This window comes from Pholcus phalangioides, unplaced genomic scaffold, assembly GCF_987345545.1.
Source record: "Pholcus phalangioides strain wild (caught in Gottingen) unplaced genomic scaffold, Ppha-v1.0 ptg000015l_1, whole genome shotgun sequence".
NCBI lineage: Eukaryota > Metazoa > Arthropoda > Arachnida > Araneae > Pholcidae > Pholcus > Pholcus phalangioides.
This window is the reverse complement of record NW_028301608.1, coordinates 63,416,694-63,436,839: the sequence shown is the minus strand read 5'-3', so window position 1 is coordinate 63,436,839 and position 20,146 is coordinate 63,416,694. Positions and strand designations below refer to the sequence as shown.

Sequence of the window (20,146 nt, the reverse complement as noted above, 5' to 3'; positions counted from 1 at the left end):
AAAAGTAAGTTTTTCATCATGTTGTACACCTATTATGTTCAAAACATTATCAAAAGGCATTCATTTAGGTTTTTGATGGTTTTCGACAGTTTAAACCAGTTTTTGACACTTGTCATGTCAAAAACCCAACCCTGTATATAACATAATTAAATCCTTTGACAACAAAATTCAATCTAGATGAGACAAGTATGAGAGAAATTCTCAGATGAAACTAACCAGATCTCACTGAAGAACAACATTTGGTAACACATTCATAATGCCATGAGAAATTTAATTAAAAAAAATGATTCCAATTGAAACTTTTCAATGCAACTGAGAAATTTTAAAACTGACCTGTATAAGGATGTTAGAAAACTGTCTAGATGTCTGTGTTCCCATTCTAGCAGCAAGTTGGTACATGAGAGGTAAAAATTTGTATGACTCAATGCTTAACATATGTTCCTGTTTGAAAAATTATGAGAAAGAAAAAAATAAGCTTGTGCATCACTCATAATAAACTATAGTTCATATAAAGAAGAAGTCAAAATGTTTAAATAAAAAAAAAGTGAGACATTAAATAATGTAGCACATAGTTTATTACATTAGCTGCTGTGTGGTCGAGTGGTCATAGTGACGGACTCGCATCGTGAGGTTCAAACTCCACTGCTGCTACAGTGGTGGTCGGCTGAAGTTGGTTTTCTGTGGTTCTCAACTTTGAGGCACAAATGTGAGCCGATCTCCCCATTAGAAAGCCTCGCCGCAGAGAGCAACAGGCCTACGATAGTATACTATTAAATCATTACACTTCATGCATAGTTAGAAAAATTGATGGCAGATGGCACCACCATGTACAACAAACCTTACACAGAAACAAGCTTCACAGAAGGTTCATTACACGCACACATTCAAACATGTACCAATTTATTAGAAATTCAGCAGAGGAATATGGACGAGTCTGGTATGTCTGGTTTAGTTTGTTAAATTACATAAAATCCAAAATTTCAAATCTGGAAATCCTTCAAATACTTATTGTTTTAATACTGTAATTATGTGCAATTCATTTCATTCACTAAAATGAAATAAACATCAAATAATAATTGATAATTCAAATCAAATTTAACACTTTTATAAATATATTGTTGAAAGCAACATCAAATACAGCTGAAGCATTTTACCTGATCTAGAAGGCTATCATTTAGTTTAGTGGAACCTCCAAAAAAAGACACAATTTTGAATTTCAAGGGAATAGAGCTTCAATATATCTTATTACCTAGACAGGTTTTCTACAACTTTGGACTGGAGGATTTCCATGTCTTTCCCAGACTATCGGACGACTATTTCCCTGACCATCAAATAACCAAATATTTTCTGAACATCAAACAGTATTCAGGGCTCCCACTCAAAAAATGAGAAAACGTAGGAAAATGCAGGACTGAAAAGTAGGACGGGAGAGGATAACTAAGCAGTACATCAATATTTGCATTTGATTAGGGCAGCATAGGTTATCACTTTTATCTAAATCAACAAATGATAGTACTCTTGAACATTAAACTGTTTAATTTTGATTATCACAATTTGTCAGCATGCCATAAAATAAGAGTTACAGATTCAGGGGAATTCTGCAGTGAATAGTGTGATTTTTCAGCATACAAAAAATGTTGTGAAATATTATAAAATGGAAAATATTTTTAATTGATTGGATTATCGACTAACTATTATAGGAAAGTTATAAATGAAACAGAGGACTGATGAAATACTAAAAACCATGTGAAAAAAATGCAAAATCAAACATTTATTGAGAGAATAACTTGCAAATGAGATAGATTTAACAAAGTACAAAAAAAACTGATCTGCTCCATAGCTAATGATAGTTCAATAAGTAGAAAAGCTTCTTTGGGGGAATTAGTTTGCTGATTTTGTGAGTTAAAAACAAGGGATGATGACATTAACTACAATGAAAAACCTGACATAACTAGTGAAAAGCCCCAAATATAGTGAAACTAATTATTGCTTGAATCTCATATCAGCACAATTTCAAAATCTGGGAAATAAAGTCTGAATATTTGGTTTTTATCGAATTTCTGGTAAAATATAATGAAGATGAACAAAAATCTAATTTTTTAGACTTGCTTATTTTATATATTACTTCATATTAATATATTGAATGTATTCAGTGATTCTTGATAAATCTTGCTTTTTCCCCAACATGCTGAAAAAGTTAATGAAACATTTAAAAATCTGGTGTCCTGAACTTTAAAATTTTTTATGAAAGTAAACAAGAGTGGATGAAAAAAAACCAACAGCTATAAAAAGATAGCATTAAGAATAGAGGGAGAAAAAAAAAGTGTGAGGGATATTCTTCAGTAAAAATGGTACTGTAAAGTAAATATTGAAAAGAAACTAAATAAATAAGAGTGGGTGTGAAATGAATGCATGAAAAATTTATACATTTTTTTTTCAACCACAGTTTTTATAATTCTCTTGAAGAAATGCTTCAGTGCTTAGAAATTTCCCTGAATTTCAATGACTTTCTTGTCTGACCCAACTTTCCGGGTTGTAAGAAACTTGCTATACCTACTAATCTTTTAAAAGCAGTGGTTCTTAAATTTTTTTCATCCGGCACCCCCAGTGTACAATGACTCTTCTTCCAGCATCCCCTTGGATAATGCGTTTTCTATCTGTTAGAGAATTTAATTTCCTGTAATTACATAAATTACACATTAATCGATTTTTGTAATTTTTTTTTTACTTACTTAATTCTTTTTTTGGCTATGGCGGAAATCTAATTTTGGCTTGTTTTTTTTTCCCTCCCCAATTAACTCAAAACTGAAGCTAAAAAAGTTACTATTTTTAGATAATTTTTAAAATTTGAAAAAAAAAAAAAGATTCGTCACAAATTAACTATCGATTACATTTAAATGTTTGACACATATATTTGATTTTTTTTTACTTTTTCTTGAATTAACAGCATTAAATCTGAGCGTAAAATATCGATGCGAGTCATTTTTTTTAGAATCAAAAAATTCAATTTTTATCATTTCAATTTTCCAGAGTAATGAATTGACACAAAATTTTTTTCCCATCCCGCAACCCCAAAAATGCCCCCCCCCCTCCCTCGGGTACTTCCGAGTAAGAACCACTGCTTTGAAGGGTAGAGGGACTGATGGTCAGACCTGTCTATATGGTCTTCTATGGGTTTTGGAAAAATGTCTGCCCTTCAAAATTATCTTAGGATATTTTTCTAAATTTTAGGACACTGATTTATTAAGTCAAATTTACACAGTGGAATAAAAATATTAGTGCTTATGAAATAAGGCCAATGTGTGTGAGTATTTGATGATGACAGTGATGATAGAAACTTCTCTAAAAATACATGGTTAATTTATGATTTAAAGTCAATCCAATGAGCAATTAAATTTGATGCTAAGTATTGCTTAAAAGATTAAGCAGCCCTTGTTTTGTTGGGATCATGCATCATATATCAGATGCCATTGTATAAAATACTAGAAGAAAATTCACCTTTATAGATTCATTAATCTTTTCATTGTCCAGATTTTGGAACCATAGAGCTGTGAGACGGAAAACCCACAAATCATGAATATCAGATCCTCTTAAGCAGACCAAATAGCCTGAAATAGCTTTCATCAGAAATTGCTGTTGATCAGAGTCAAGATTGACAAGTTCGCCTTCATCAATTTTGAGCTGTCTTGTCAAGATACAAAATGTTTTCTTTTGACTGGAATGAAACAATTTTACATAAGAATTTTTTTTATACACTTTAAAGAACCAATACTATTAACACAATTATACTTAAAATATTTGATACAAGTATTACTCTAGAGCAGCATTTTTCAATCGCTGTGCCATGCAAGGAAATTTGTCATAAGAAAGTGGCTACATTATTTCCGAAGAAGTCTAAACATAATTTCATAATGTAATTAAGTTTTGTCTCAGGAATGCTGATTGTCTTTTTATTACAATAGCAATAAATTGTTTTGTCTGCATTAGTGATTAAATCATTAAAATACAGTACTTTTTTAATAATAATTATAACGTGATCAGCACGTATTCCCAAGAGATCGTTACGATCTGTCCAGGGAATTTGTTAGTGTTAGTAGACATCCATGCCCGACCCGGGATTCGAACCCAGACCTGCACAGTCAGAAGCTAGCTCCCTAACCACTGGACTGCCAGGCGGCAGAATTTAAGTATGCTGCAGAAGTTCAACTGTAGGTTCACATATGCCACGAGAAAAGAAAGGTTGAAAAACACTGCTCTAAAGAATCAAGTAATTATTTAATTAGTTCAATTATACAGGTAGAAAAACACTGTTGAAACACTACTGAAGTATCAGTAATTATTCAATTTTGTACAGTCATCAACTTACTATTTTACTAGTAATTATGTAATTAATATTCAAAAAATATAAAAACAATAATTATTTTTAAGAAAGCTTTTCCATCTGTGTAATTATAATCATAATGAGTAATTAATTTTTACTAAATACAAGAGCTACATGACAAAATAATTTGAAAAAAAATTACTCTTCAGAAAGAGATTTTCTCAGCTGCAGCCTTTTCATGTCATCTTCAGTATTTTTCATAAGCTGTTGCTTTGTATAATATGAAGTAGACTTTTTATACTTCAAAATACTTTGATACTGGTTATCAGCATAACGTGCAACAGCAAGGTATGCATCCCAGAACTTATGCTCACTGTTTTCCTCACACTGGATTTCCAGAACTTCAATAGCCTAAAATCAAGATCACACAGAAATTGAATTTGAAGCAAAAAGTATAAAAACACAAAAGCAATAGCCATGAGTTGTTCCTCTCAATTAATATAATGTATCAACAGAATTAAAAAAATAACAAGAAAGCATAAGATTGAATGAAAACAATCAGAAAATATTTTTACTTATGAATAACTGCTAGAATGAATAATAGAAAAATCAACATTTGCAAAAAATCTGACACTCCCCCCCCCCCCGTTTCTCAAGATTTCACTTCGATGGCACAACTCAAGTGCCATGACATGTTGCAAGCGCCATTAACTAAAAATCTAACCCTATAAATACAGTATGTTCAATGTTATTTTATATCTGAAACAAAAGATCTTGGGGCACACCTGCTTATCTGGCAGTACTCTAGGATGCTTATGTGTTCATTATTTGATAATCACTCATACAGACATGCACACAGATGGACAACTAGATATAGATACAGTATAAGAATAATAAATGAGCAGCAGCCTGAGATAGCAGATGTAGGTAGGTAGGTAGGAAAATCAAGCTGCTTCTGTTTTCTTTCATAATTTTTTTTATAAAGCTGAAACTTTTTTCTACAAAACTTTTTCCCTCTCCAATAATTTTTCTAGGCGCAACTTAGCAGGTACATTTTTGATTATGTAAAAAGAAATTCAATGAAATGTGTAATTTTTTTGACTATTGATAATTATTACTTAAGGGGAACGTAAATAGAGAGAGAAACATACATATTTTTCTTACCTTTTCCAAATAATCCTTCATAATGGTTGATGAGTTTTCACTGCAGGTTTCTCCCAGCCATTTACCTCTCAATGATAATGCCTTGGCATATGTCAACTTAAGTTTTGTGTATTCCGGATTTCCTTTTACAAGCTTTAAAAAAAAGTTTATTCAAAAAATATATTGAATTTCACAACACATATTGTAAGCTTTTTTTATTATTATTGAGTATTGGGATGCTTTCGAAACAGCTTCTAACCGCATTGTTTTATCTTTTTTTATATACAGGATGGCCATGATTAAAAAGGAAGTGCTTGGGATTCGATAAAACAATCTGGTGCTAAATTAGATATACTGAATCAGCCTGCATATTGTGAAATACGTGGAGTCACGAGGCTTCTGAGTTTAGCAGCCTGTTTTTTTTTTCTCTGGCATGCTGAGAAAGCATTCCAGAGTTCATCAAGGATCATTGAATGCATTCGGAAGACTGATACCAATTTGTATTAAGTTATAAAAAAATGAAGAAATTTTAAAGTAGCTTTTTTAACCTTTTCTGATTAGCCCAGAAACTTGATATCAATAAAAATTAAGCATTTACTTATTCAAGTTTTATTTTTCCATGAGCTTTTTTTATTCAATTGTAACAACTTTCATACAAGCAACATTTATCTGCTGAGCTATCATTATGTATGAAGCAGATAGACATTTACCATCTTCATAACATCCTTTGTGTGTAACAACATATGCAAGCCATTCTCCATAAACATTTCATTTTACATTTGTTTCAAAATGTTTTGGAATTTTCCTAGGCATGACAGCTCTTTAAAATTAAAAAATAAAGAAAGAAACACAAACTTTTTCCATTGAGTAAATGACTGATTTTAGCAATCTATTAGCTAGAAGATGTTCCTGCTTTGTCCAAAGGATTTTGGCTTCTTCTACTAACCACCTTAATTCATCTTCTGGTTTACCAAGAGAAGACTTTTTCAGCATATAAATAGCTCTTGATGCAGCCTGTAATATTAAAATTTCATGTAAATTTTTTTCAAGTGAGTAGATATAGTTTTCTATAATGAACATAGTTTTCTATATTACGCACAGTGAAACCTGTCCAAGACAAACACTGGATGAGATTAAAACCTGTCTTGAACAGAATCAAAAGATAGTCCCATCATTGATTAATACTTAAACCATTTATTTAGCAGTGTTTCTCTCAAAAGCAAATGGTTTTCTAATTTTTTCCAAGTAAAGGCATCATATATTTTAAGCTCATTTTGACATTGATGCTTCTAAGTAACTCGTAAACATTTGATATTAACTTGTGAGCTGTCCATGAAATTTCTATATTTACCAGCAGAATGACTCAAAGGTACAGTCGCCTATTTCTTGACAAACCAAGCAAGACCAATTTTTTGACCAGATATTGCATTCTTCAACAATGATGGAAAATTAAGTTGGCAAACAATAAATGACATTTTTAAACTGTTTTTGTATAATTTACGAAACATTATAAAAAATAAAGAGTGTTCCCTGAAGTGCAACATCCCATATTTTTTTAAATACTGACAATAAATTTTTCGTCATGTAATAGCATTTAAGGTACATCATTTGCTTAATATAACCTGGTGATTCCCAACATAGTGCCTATGCCTCACAACGGGACAATTTGAGTTCTCTATGAAAGCTTGTAATCCCTTCATTTTCTTCTTTCAATTCAAATTATCTTGATGTGTGTGTGTGATTTCTTTCTCTTATTTTTTTTCTTTCAGTGGAAGGGGTTTCCCTAAAGGTTCTTAATGTTTTGTGTTCCATGGGAAATTTGAGCCAGTAAGAAAAAGTTGCTACGATAGTGCGATCGGTAGAGGTGGTGTGAGATACGCAGGGGCAATCCACGTACAGTCTGAGTAAGAAAAAGTCCACGGATCCTTTGTGTCGATAAAATGAAGGAAAATGAAGGCTCACTGACCTCCGAAGTCACTCCGAGGAGGACCCCTGATTAAGAATCACTGCTTTTGACCAAGTGAAAGTAGACAGGAATGGAGAGAAACATACCCCCCCCCCCCACCCCCGGTTTAAGGAAACAAAGTTAAAAATAATGGTTCTTACATTTGAAAAAAAAATTGAACTATGGAACCATGAAGTTTTGTGGAAATTAAAATGGCTATGAAAAATTGTGGAACTATGAAGTTTCAGAAGCAGTAGAGGACACCAGGATTTCATAGATGCTTTGGTGGGGCATGCCCTAAAAAAGGGTGGGAACCACTGATATAACCCTTTAAAATTCTTGTCTTCTGGATATTTCAATGATTAGAGGGTTAACACCCTTGTGACAGTGTCATATATTTCAGAAAAGTGCATCAAAAGTGGGAATTTTTTCCCCTGCTTAATTTTCTTCTTTGTATCAATATAAGTTAGAAAATGGTTATTTTGTGAAGAAATGACGTTTTAAAAGAAATAACTATAATATCTACTATTTTAATGACTACTATATTTATCTTCAATAACAATTATATTTATCCTAGTAATGTCAGTATCTAAGCATGAAGAACCTAAACAGTACTCATCATCATCTAAATCTGACATTGCAAAAAAAATATAAATATTAGGTATAAAATTTGCAAAAAATTACAGAACTGACTAACTGTGCAAAACACTCATTCTCAATAGGTGCCTTTATAGCTGACCACTACTTTATCCTCTACTGAAATATAAAAATATAGGATCCACTATCACTATCTATTATAAAAATAGTGAATTAGGTATTACATACTGATCAGAAACATAAAATGAACTCGGTTCAGGCTTCATGAAATAAAAAACCCAAACACTGTTTGAGTTGCCCGAACTGTACTCCGGTAACATTGTCAAAGGGTTAATGTGCACCTTTATAAAATGGAAACCCATCTGAAATGTAGCACTATTATAGACTCTTGAAATTCTGTTTCAAACAGTTTCCAAGGGATTAAAATATGCAGCTTCAAAACAAGTTAAATTTCAATAAACTCTGTTCATATTAGAGTGAAGTGCTTGAGCAGAAATTCAAAGTAAGGAATTATAACTTTTAACTTGATGGTATGTTTGTGGTGTGTATAAGCAAGTGTGACTACAGACAATAGAATTGAAAAAAAAGTACCTCCAAATGATTATCCACCCGTGCATTCACTGCATGGTCTTCTAAACATTTTATCAATTCTGCATAAATACCAATTATATCTTTCTTGATATCTAAATATTGTTTCAGAAGAATACACTGCAGCCAAGATACTGGTTCAAAAAATTCACAATCTGAATAAGGTAATTTTTTTTGCTTTTCCCACTTCTTCTGCAAGTCGAGGGCTAAATCAGGACTGAAAGATGAACACATTAGGTAAAATTTAATATATTATTACCTTTTGTAAAATTTTTTACAAATTATATAATCAAATGATTTATATTTTATTATACTAATTCAATATAATTTAGTCATATTCTGCTAATTTTTGTTAGTAAAACTAAATAAAGAACAGAGCTGGTGAGAGATTAAATACAGTGTGTGGCGACAGTGTTAACCACGGGATGGTGTTGTTCTCGTAATACGAAAAAGAGTGTGATAGAGGAACTGGACTGCCGTTTGCCGAGAAAATCATTCCCTATTATGCAGACAGCGCCATCCTGTGGTGAACGCTGTCGCCACAAGTGATACTTTTGCTAACAAACACCTACGTTCATGAATTTTTCTGCTAACAAAGATTTTTTTCAATGTTTTTCTGCCTAACTAATGAACATTTCAGTTGACACAACTGTATGTGCTAACGTAAATTAGCCACATCATGAGCTATAGTAAACAGCCATTTCATGATAATCAAAATTAATTCATAGAGTAACAATTACTTGAGCCAGATTAATTTATTTCCACCTTGAAATTGCTTTACAGATACAAATATGTTTCCCTTTCAGAAAGATGAGTCATTTCATGTGAGATGAATGATTAAGCCAAGAGAAAATGAATTTAAAAGAATAAAATGAAAAAGCCTCACACTTGATTTCAGTGGATAGGGTAAGATTCTTAATATGAGTCTGGACATTCTAGGAACTTATCTTTCCCACCATCTGTATGTGTGTGAGAGAAAAATGAGCTAACTATATGGCATAGCACACCACCTCACACTTTTTTTTCATTATAGTTCACGAACTTGACTACATAGCACACATAGTGTAAGCTAAAAGATATGTCCAGTTTTCATCTTCCTCCAATATTCTTCATCCAACCATGAGGTTGTTTATCTCAGCCTTCAGTCAGTATTTTCATTCTTTTATAGTGCTTCTTAATGTTTTATGAAACTCATCTTAAAATCTTGGGGCATTTCTGGAATGAATTAAACAATTTCCCATATGAACCTATGGGAAAATTGCATTTCGACTAACAAATAAGATTCTGGAACAAATTATCTTCATTAGCCAAGGTGCCATTGTATATACATTTTTTTTTCACCCAAAACAATGTGCGAATGAAAATTGTGAAAAAGAATGACTGCACAGCAAATGATGATACAGCCTCATCTATATGGTTAATGTAATGATTATAAAAGGGCCAATAGTTAACTAAATCTCATTGCTGTTGAAACATTATATCACAGTAAATGAATATACATATATCTCTATACAATGCCAAAACAATAATTGTTTGCGAGTTATTCTAACTTTATTTTAATGTTAGAAAACAATATTTTCCCTGTTTCCCCAAGAAAAATATAAAATGCATAATAAAACAACCCGATCCCTTTTAGAAATTTAATATATTATTGAAGAAATTCATGATATTAAAAAAATAAAATATAGAATAAAATAATAAAATGAAATTATTAAAAAATAACATAATATACAACATAACTGAGAACTATTGGTTTTTCGATGATCAAGCGATTCAAATAGTCAGAAGTCTTGTTCTTAACAAAAAAAAAGACAATTGAACAAACCTATAAAATTATATGCTTTTTAGCACAATAATAATGTACATCAAAAGTTTTATTTATTATTCATAAACTGAGTAGCACTAAATGATCTGAGAACATTACTTTGCAGGCAAAGCTGAATAATCTTCCACAAGGACAAGCATCTGTAAACAGGTCAAGAATGGCATGATACTTCTGAAAGACTCCAAACTAGCATGCTTTAGATTTCTAAACAAAGCTGATCTGTAAAAGAATTGATGAGATGAAACTACATAGCATAAAAAATGAACTGATAAAATTGAAAACAAAAAAGCAAACTGCAGGAATATATATGTATGTAAGAAATATATATGTATGTAAGAAATATATATGTATGTAAGACATATATATTAAATTATAAAAAAGGGTGAGTGTTTTTTTAACTCAGACCACTTCCACAAAATATTTATGTAGTCTACATTTAATAGCCCCCATCATTACATTGAAAACAAACACTATATCTTAAGGAAAACAAATAGGATAGTCTCATTATATGAAAACATTCAGAACTTAAAAAGTTGCTGTAATGGAGCAGTCATTATGATACACGGTCATTATATGTAGCATTGACTGTACATAAAAAAACATACACAATACACATTATACTTACAAAGAAGAAACAAAATAAAAATAAAATACATTTTATGAAGGACTTTCTTGACATTAGGTTTCACGTCATATGGCATATAGTCTCCTTAAATTATTACAAAAATAAAATTATTTACCTTGCTATACTGACATGCTTAGAAAATCCCATTTCATTGGAGTTATGCAAACACTGAAGACTTCTATACAGACCCTCTTGAAATTTTGGGACTTCACTTGTGTGTAAAAATATAAATTGATATCAGTAAAATTTATATGAAAGAGATAAAAACACTAAAAAGGTTTAAAAGAGAGTGTAAAAAGAGATAAAAAGGTTTCTGGCAAATGAGCTTGAGACAGGCATTAATTAATTTTACATTGAGATACATTTTTGATCAAATGAATAATTCAAAAAATAATTCTATCTATAAGAAAAGAAATCTATAAAATTTAGTTTTAAAAACCCTTTTTGGTGAACATAAAAAGGTGAATAATGATAAAATAACAAAATTTAGTTTATCCCAAAAATGAGAAACTTCGCCTTAGAAAACTGTTTTCTAATACCGTTGTTCTTCCATTCGATTCTTCAAGTTTCACGATCTCTTCTATCTTCAAGAAATTTGACTTCCATACAATATTCCAGCCAACAAATATACTCACCTTTTCCCATCTGAAAGATCCTATCTCACCCTCCAAAGAATCTGGTATTTGATAAATCTGGTATTTACTTCATTCCATGCAAGAATGGCGAAAATGGATATATTGGCCAAACTAGGAGAAATCTATATATTCGAGTTCTCGAACAACAAAAGCATGTTGAGAAGGGACGGACGGATAATTCGGCTATTGCTCAACACTGTTGGCAACGTTCACATTATTTTGATTCTGATAAAGCGTTTGTTTTTAAAAAAGCAACACACAATTCTGAATTGAATTTTCTCGAGTGATACTTCATCAGAACATGCCAGAATTTCCTCGTTAATGATGGAAGAAACACGCCACCTATTTCGTCAGCTTGGACAGGCTTTATCAACCTCAGTCGTGACAAAACTTTCAATACTTTGCAACCGATGGCTCCCCAATTCGCATCCAAAGACCACTCGAGCGCAGCAAATACAAAGGCGAACTCTTCGGACAACCAGACGTAAACATCACCCCTAAACGACTGATTCGTGTGAATTCTGACCACGAGGTCCTGATGATGGCTCTCCATTGAAGAGCCGAAACGCAGCGACCAATTGAATTTATTTGTCTTATAAACATGGCAATTTTTGTATAAAATTTAGTTTGTTGAAAAATACTACTTATTGGTAAAAATTTAAGGATAAACATAAGAAATGCACAGAATGCTTCTTTGGACCAAGTTCTACAGGATCGGTGGCTAGAAAACTTTAAATTGTTTATGAAGTTTAATTTTCTTTTTAAATATATTTTTTCCAATGGTTATTAACGAGACTATAATGAAAGACACAGAAAACAATATTGCCATAAGCTAATACAGTTTTACCTTTCAGTCACAAAAACATCCCACTCTGACAATTTCCAAGCACATTCACATTGATATTCAATTTCTTCTGCTGAAGTAGCAATATGCTTAGCGGAATTTGACTGTAGACAATTTTGCAAAGTATGGTCTAAACCACAATGCTTAAGTGCCTAAAAAAAATATTTGTTTTTTCAATATGAACAGGACACTCATACATATAGACTATGCAACACACAACTATTTAAAAAATGTTAGCATATATTTTTGATTTATATTCTTAAAAGAACTAATGCACTCACATGCTTATAAACAGTACAGTAGAGCTTGCTAGATATGTTAGCATTGAAAAAAAATGTATTACACGAGAAAACTTTTTAAGTGGGAAATTACAAATACATCGCCACAACAAGCAAAATGCCTAATGAGGTGGCTGAGAAAAAGATGCCCAGAACAAATACGGATGCCATATTTAAAAAAATACAGAAACCCAATTAAAAATGTCATTACAAACAATATATATATATATATACATGATAAAATAGTATACAATGCCCATAAAGAATACTTATAATTGTCTTATTCTAAGTATGGATAGCTTCTCAATTCACCCCAACATGTTTATCATAGTTTTTAAAAGTGTCAATTGTGATTGGTACATGTTGGAATGTGCGTGTCTGCGTGTTGTGAACTTAATGTGAAGCTTGTTTCTGTGTAATGCTTGTTACAGTGCTGCTATCTACCACATATTTTCCAAACTATGAGTGAAGTGTAATGTTTGTATTTTACCGTTGTAGGCCTGTTGCTCTCTGCGGTGAGACTTTTTAATGGAGAGATCAGCTTGCATTTGCACCTCGAAGTTGAGAACCACATAAAACAACCAACTTCAGCCGACCACCACTGCAGCGACAGTGGGGTTTGAACCTGGTCCCGGGACCTCGCGATGCGAGTCCGTCGCTATGTCCACTCGACCACCACAGAGGCTACCAATCGATACTGGTGTCCCCTTGTAAAAGATTGATACTGGTGTCCCCTTGTAAAAGATTGATACTGATGTCCCCTTGTAAAAGATTGATACTGGTGTCCCCTTGTAAAAGATTGATACTGGTGTCCCCTTGTCAATTGACGGTGTACTAATAATTCATGGTAAATGGTATCCATCCTGTTGAAAATTTTACTTCAATCATATCTCCCAGACACTTGTGTTCATCCAATGTAACAAGTGAATATGTAAACATATTCAAAAAGTGAAGCCTTTCTTCATAACTCAAGCCCTGTGTGCTAAAAAGGACACGTGTAGCTCTTCTCCGCACACCTTCAACCAAATCTAAGTTCCTCTGTAGGCATGGTTTCCAAAACCTTACAGCATACTCCAGTCCAGGACGAACTAAGCCTTGGAAAAGCAGAAGGATGACTTTAGGAGAACGTGAAGAGACCTTTTTGAAAATGAAACTGAGCATTCTATATGCTTTTTGACCACTGCTGAACAATTCAGAAAACCTTTCAATGAAGATAGTGAAAGATAGCTTAATTGATTCAAACAATATTTTGTTTCTATTTTGAAGGATGACAACCTAGTGGGAAAAACATTGCCTAATTTATTGATTTTGACATTTCAGTTGCAAATTGATGGGTTCAAGATGGCAACAACTCAAAAGAAAATTCATTCTTGAGTCATGCACACACAATGTGAACGGTTTAAAACGCTTCTAAATATCTCCCAGACACTCCACTCTGCTTACACACTCGCACTGAAATTTAATGTGAGACATAGAATTCCATACAAAGTGAATCTTTAAAATGCTGTTATCTCAAAACAGGGAATTCTGAGTTGTTGCCGTCTTGAACCAGCCCACTGAAATGTAATATATAATGCGACAAATTAAAGAAATTTTTTTTATGAAGTTGAGAATGAATTATGAACTCGTGATGTTTTTATAATGTTCAATCTGGCTTGCATTCTCTCAGTTACAATTTTTTAAACATTAAAATGTGCTTTTGATTGATTAGGACAAAAATTTGCATCCTTTCAGCAATGAGTGTTCACTGTATATATGCGTGAAACATAAGAAAAGTACAAACCTGGAATACACCAGAGTCATTATCTTCTCTGTCATAATAGCTTAATAACCTATCCCATTTCTTTTCTGCCACATAATGATTTAAAACCACAGAATTTACATCAGCAGCTATTTCTACGCATCCATGAATGCCATCAGCATCTCCTATGTTGCTATATGATTCTAGAAGTATTTTGTAAACCAAAGAAACTCGTCCTTGATCCTGAGTATTCAGCACAGTCATAGGTGAGCTGTCTGGGCTCAGTTCTTCTATTAAATCCATTGATGCCTCATTGCAAACTGAGGCGGAATTTGGCCTATTAATTCAAAATACAATAATGAAAAGTTTTTACTTCTAAAAAAAAGCTCAACACATAGGAAATTAAAAAAAAAAAAAATCTGAAGTGATTGCCACAATGTTTTTGCTTTCACAGTTAAAATAAATCAATAAAAAGTTTGCAGAAAATAAGACTAAAAATATTTCTATTATTACAGAAAACAAAAATTATATTTAATCACAATTCATTTCTCAGGAATGAATAATACAATATTCAACGGTGACTACCTCATTTAACAATTATCATTATCGATCTTGTATATTTATATAATAGATGAAAAATCTGAGTTCCCATTGGAATCAGAGTAAAATCCTTTGATTTAAAACATGTTTTCAAGGACTTGAATAAGCCTGACTTTCCTTTCACTGCAATAAACATTATGAAATGAAGAATAAAATTATTTCTGTAACCAACTTACAAAACATTATTGTTGCATGACAGTTTTTTTGGCATTTGCCCTGCTCTGACAAACTTTTAAAGTAGCCTATTATTTGATCCGGGTCCTGTTTTGTATATATGTGATATGCAAAATGTGATGACAATTGATCTAAAATTGTACATCTGTATATATAACACACAGAAAATCAATTTTATATACATACAGATTAACTAAATTATACATTTTTATTTTTGCTACCATTATTTTTGTTCATAATTACCACTGAAATATTGTTATTGTTAATCAAAAATGGGTTTATTTCAGCTGTTCTTCTTTTTTTAAACGATAACTATTCAAGATATACATAATGGGACATTTTTGAAATTAAGTATATATAACAATGCAGTTTGCATAACATTTTTATAGAACTGAAAGCAAAATCTGTTAAAATTAACAAAACAAATAAATTACTTCATTTGAATATTTAATACAAAATTGAGAGAGAAAAGGTACAAAGAAAAAAAAAATGCTCACCTAACTGAGTCACACCATAATTCAGTAAATAGAATGGCAGTGAAATATGCAGAGCAATACTGAGCAGCTTCAGCAATATGCAAATAATCCAAGTTTAAACCTGTCCAAGAATTACCACAAATGCCACTTTGCTCTCTGAAAAAAAAGGAAATACAGTGATACCTCATTTAACAAATGACTCTGCTAACAATATTTTTTTGGCTAACAAATATTTTTTTGTCAGCTATTCAGACTCAATTGATGAATAAAGATTCAGCTAACAAATGTTTAGCAATGTGCATTCACATCCACTAAATTTAAAACAGCCATGCTGTGAGCTGAATTTTCATGCCAATCATTATCAGCACTGTCACTCAACCTCAATGAATTTGTCTAGACATCTACTGACGATTTGTCTAAATCTGAAGCAGAGAATGAGTAGAAAGAAGGTATTGTTTGAAAATTTAGAATCGCTCTTCAGACAAGTGAAAATTTGTTTTTTTAAATAAGCAAATTACATGTGACATACATGAAAACATTAGAAAAATGCTTTCAAGGAAGAAAACATTTTCTATGGGTATTTTTTTTCCTGGTTGCAGCTTATTGATGAAAAACAGAAATGTCAAATTTAAGAATTTAAAATGGATTCTATTTGACTCTGTGTTTAATAATTTAAGCCTATGTCCAACTATTCTTTAAGAAAACTTTATCACATTTTTTTAAAAGTGTAGAAGTACTGATCATTAAATAATTTTTAAAAAGATAAGATTCTTTTGAATATCTGCAGTTAAAAATCAAAGCAATCACAAAAAGAGATAAAAGCAGCAAACAGCTATATTTGATGTCCTATTTATAGGTGTACTACTAATAATAAGCAAAAAGAAAGAAAGTGAGTAGAAAACTAGATACAATCCATCGTTTTTTTTTAAAGAAAAAAAACTTATCATGATTGAAACTTGAAGTGAAAATAAGATACACTAGGATAAACTGTAAATAAAAACATATTTGCATAAATTATTATTTACCCAGGATCTACTTGAAGCCTCAAATAGTTCACAACCATTAACATCGTTTGAACAGATGCCTTGCATTCAAAAAAGGATGAAGAGACTCCATCTTGACAAAATAAATAAATTTCATATAAAGGAAAAATATTTGATTTTAAATCAAAAATCACTCTAATAAACATGCACATTTTTTGTTTTGTGTAAAACACACAAGTTTTTTTGTAAAATAAACAAATATGTTTTATATTTTTGATGATCAAAGAATTTTTAAAATGATATACAGTAAAACCTTGTTAAGTCATCACTCACATAGAGAAATTAATGGTTTAAGCAGAGTGACGTCTTAAGTGTCATCAGTTTCAATATGCAATACTGTGAAAATCATATAATTTTAAAGTAATATGAAATTTACTTAAAATTAAAATTGCAATATTAACAAAATTTATAGATTACAAAAGGAAAATATTTCTCTACCTTTTTTGAGAGTTTAGTATTTTACGTATTATGGTAAAATACACCAGTGCACTTATCAGTAATTCATGATACAAACATAAGATAAACTCAACATGGGGCCCGATTTCAACTTGAGGAGGTCCTGAGCAGGCAAAGCAGATACTAGAAGGCCTCAACTTTGGAAAAAATGTCAGGTTTTAAATTTAAAGCCCTAAATTAGCGAGGACCCATGCAGAAATTGCATCTAGCTCAAACAGTCCCTAATATTTGTTTTCTATTCATCAAATGAATTTCCTCTATGTCACGTGAGCTGTAGCATTTTGGTACATAAAGCTTTTATGATCACTTTTGAACTTATGACAATGCTGTTATAAAACCTTAATGGGAGCTATAGAAATCTGTTCCCCTCTCAAACTTTTTCATAGCAACAAGTTAATCAAAATTAACGAGGAGTAAATAAGGGTTAAAGGTTATCCATGAAAGCTAGACAGGATCAAAGAGAAATGACGACTTATTATAGTGATGACTTACTGAGGTTTTACTGTATATTTTATGAGGAGGTCCTGAGCAGGCAAAGTAGACACTAGAAGGCCTCAACTTTGGAAATACAGTGTCAAAAACTAATTGTCTAGACTCACTCTTCCAGAGTGTGGAATCAGTCAAAAAGCAGATGAAATATCAGGGTAGAAGATCCTGTGCCGATTTTTCTTGCCAACACCATGTGTTGACCAGGCAAAAATAACAGTTAATTATGTGATCTGTGGGTTCCTGCCAAACCATGGGAATTCCAAAAGGCGCATTGTTTCATTTTCTTTTTGACCTGTCACGAAGTATTTCCTTTCAATTATGACACATAATATGAGGGGCCCATTTCTCTTGGTCCCCAAGTCTCCCCCCCCCCTAATTTCAAAATAGGCTTTATAAGCACATTTCACAAACAATGAAATATTGACCTGACCTTTGATGAGCAAGTGCGCAGCAACCACATATATAACTGAATGCATTAGGACTATCTGAACATCTACATCTATTTGGAAAAGCAATGCATCAGATCTGAAATGAATGCCACAAAATGCACTTGTCTACTCAGTTTAAAACTGAAACTCACTACTAAAACAACGCTAAAGAGAAAGAAGAATTTGACATTTCCTTATCGCATCTGCAACTGAAGTGTACTATGGTCGTCTTCTTGACACCATGCCCAACATGCTAGAAAAGTGCTGCCCTCTTGTAGCCACTGGAGTAAATTTATAAAACTAATGGTACAGAATGATAAATTGGCACATCAGTGAATCTATATAGTAGTACAACTAAACTGCAACAACTAAGTTAGTGTAAGTTATTAGTCGATAGCCAGGGAGAAACCTTTGGCCATGTATCAGTATATAATATCAAACTGCATAAAAACTAGAGCTTGCAGAAAGAAATTGATTTCAGATTTGAAATCAGCAATAAGAAAATACTTAGATCAGTTGAAAAATCTCATGCAACAGAAAAAAAATTTTCCCCAGTGTTATTTATCTGACAAAAAATAAAAAATATACATATAGAAAATTAGAATATATATATTAAAAAAATTAGAATATATATATTAAAAAAATTAGAATATATATATTAAAAAAATATGCATACATATATTACATTGAGAATTGGATGGTGAAGATGATCCATGAGCTGATGTAACCCAAAGATGTCTTGAAAGTTTAGCAAAAAATAATGATATGTGGTGTGAAATAATGTTATGAGTGTGGACATCTTTTCTTAGAATGATGCTATAAATAAGATATGGTAACAGTTGACAGCAAAACATTGGCTGAAAAAAAAAAAATCAAAGATTAAAAATAAAAAAATTCAAAAAGTTTAAATAATATATTAGCACAACTATGTAATGGACATTTTATTTAAAAAAAAAGCAGCATTTTGATATCAACCCAAATACTGCGATAAGTTGATTGGAATTGATTAAAAAACAAAACTTGAAAAAAAACATAGAACTTGTAAAATTATACAAACACAGAAATATATATAAAAATTTAAATCTTTTAAACTAACATAAAAGAAATTATTTTCAAAATAACTACAAAATGAGATTTATAATACAAACAACTAGTTACCTGTTCATGACATATAGGTTTAAGCTGCTCCAGGAACAAATTTTCAGTCACACCAGACTCCAGTATGGCACAAACAAGATTAGTTATCCATTCTGTATGAGTTCCTTTGTCTGGTGCCCATAATGAGGGTTTGTTGATTTTTTCTATTTTGATTACAGTTTTTGGCGACTGGACCTGAATGATGAATTAATTTTAAAAAAAAAGATAATAATATTTCCCCTTCTCCTCTAGCTAATGTTAAGAATAATCAAGAATTATTTCATCATTTTATACTTCTGTACATAAAGTTAATAGAAAGTAAAAAAGTATAGGCAGATGAGTAACAAAAAATTTTTAATACATATTTTTTGGCTATAAATAAATAAATTAAATGAATCCCAAAATGAATGAAAGCAATCACAACACTATACAGAAAAATTAGTAATTCTATTTATCTATAGACTTATGATAGAAACATATTATTTTATATGCTCTGAGTTTATTATTTCTGAGTCATATTATTTCATATGCTCACATACACTTTTCTTCAGCACTTTAAAAATTTACTCTTTAAAAATCTATTTTTATTGCAAACTCAAGCTAGATGTACCATAACAGTTTATTTATAGTCATGAAAATTGGAAGAATACTGCACTATAAACAACCCAATAAACAATAAGCGAATGTCTCATCAGCATAGGCAAAGATGTTCCCCTTCATCATTATTCATAGTCACAAATATTACTATGATATATTATTTGAAATATTGCATTGAAATGCCTGAAAAAGTTAAAATTATTG

At 31.5% G+C, this 20,146-nt stretch overlaps 1 protein-coding gene across 2 annotated transcripts in view; it reads right to left on the bottom strand.

Moving 5' to 3' along the window:
- The window catches only part of LOC149076473 (serine-protein kinase ATM-like), a 98,818-nt gene that overhangs the window by 12,758 nt on the left and 65,914 nt on the right, over positions 1-20,146 (bottom strand). Inside the window, exons 36-49 of one of the 2 annotated variants that reach the window (XM_089244045.1) lie at positions 19,367-19,540; positions 18,894-19,065; positions 16,818-16,908; positions 15,814-15,948; positions 14,585-14,879; positions 12,527-12,675; positions 11,160-11,255; positions 10,519-10,638; positions 8,598-8,811; positions 6,320-6,478; positions 5,486-5,617; positions 4,524-4,732; positions 3,499-3,715; positions 334-441 (exon numbers count right to left, since the gene is read on the bottom strand). In XM_089244045.1, the coding sequence (XP_089100171.1) occupies positions 334-441; positions 3,499-3,715; positions 4,524-4,732; positions 5,486-5,617; positions 6,320-6,478; positions 8,598-8,811; positions 10,519-10,638; positions 11,160-11,255; positions 12,527-12,675; positions 14,585-14,879; positions 15,814-15,948; positions 16,818-16,908; positions 18,894-19,065; positions 19,367-19,540 (2,271 nt within the window). Of the gene's footprint in view, positions 1-333; positions 442-3,498; positions 3,716-4,523; positions 4,733-5,485; positions 5,618-6,319; positions 6,479-8,597; positions 8,812-10,518; positions 10,639-11,159; positions 11,256-12,526; positions 12,676-14,584; positions 14,880-15,813; positions 15,949-16,817; positions 16,909-18,884; positions 19,066-19,366; positions 19,541-20,146 lie in introns of both variants that reach the window. The other variant, XM_089244043.1, reaches the window with a different exon arrangement.